The sequence below is a fragment of the Eimeria mitis genome, genomic scaffold (genome assembly GCF_000499745.2).
Source record: "Eimeria mitis Houghton genomic scaffold, Emh_scaff911, whole genome shotgun sequence".
Classification (NCBI taxonomy): Eukaryota; Apicomplexa; class Conoidasida; order Eucoccidiorida; family Eimeriidae; genus Eimeria; species Eimeria mitis.
The window spans coordinates 9,844-10,383 of NW_013576707.1; the positions used below are offsets into that span (position 1 = coordinate 9,844).

Below are 540 nucleotides of genomic sequence, written 5' to 3' on the forward strand. Positions count from 1 at the left end.
TATCACACCTGGTTATGCTGTTATACCAAAGCAGCAGCAGCAGCAGCAGCAGCAGCAGCAGCAAGCTGCTGGTAATGCTGCGATTCACGGGGAATCCGCTGCTGCTGCTCATGGGCAGCAGCAGCAGCGACAGCNGCAGCAGCAGCAGCAGCAGCAGCAGCAGCAGCGGTGACGGACAAAAGCAGGTGGATGGAGTAGGAACAGCAGCAACAGCAACAGCAGCAGCAGCAGCAGCAGCAGAACCTTATGTGCTGCCTGATGGAACCCCGCTGCCCCCCTCTGTCTGTACAGCCATAGAAACGACAGTGCCTGAGTTGTTTTTTTCTGCTGCGCTGCGGCAGCAGCACCGCAGCTTGCTGCTGCAGGAGTTATACTCTTCTTCTTCCTCAACAGCAGCAGCAGCAGCAGCGGGAATTGTAACAGCTGCCCAACACCAGCAACAGCAGCAGCAGCAGCAGGAAGCTGCTGCAGCAGCAGCAGCAGCAGCAGCAGCAACCACTGCTGGGGTGCTGGAGTGTATAGACAGGTGCGCTGACGCCT

The 540-nt window shown here is 58.3% G+C and overlaps 1 protein-coding gene across 1 annotated transcript in view; it reads left to right on the forward strand.

Moving 5' to 3' along the window:
• Positions 1–14: 14 nt before the first annotated feature.
• The window catches only part of EMH_0025190 (actin-like protein 3b, putative), a gene marked incomplete at both ends in the record, with an annotated part of 1,757 nt that continues 1,231 nt past the window's right edge, over positions 15–540 (forward strand). Inside the window, 2 exon segments of the mRNA XM_013502414.1 lie at positions 15–132; positions 136–538. Of these exon segments, the coding sequence (XP_013357868.1) occupies positions 15–132; positions 136–538 (521 nt within the window).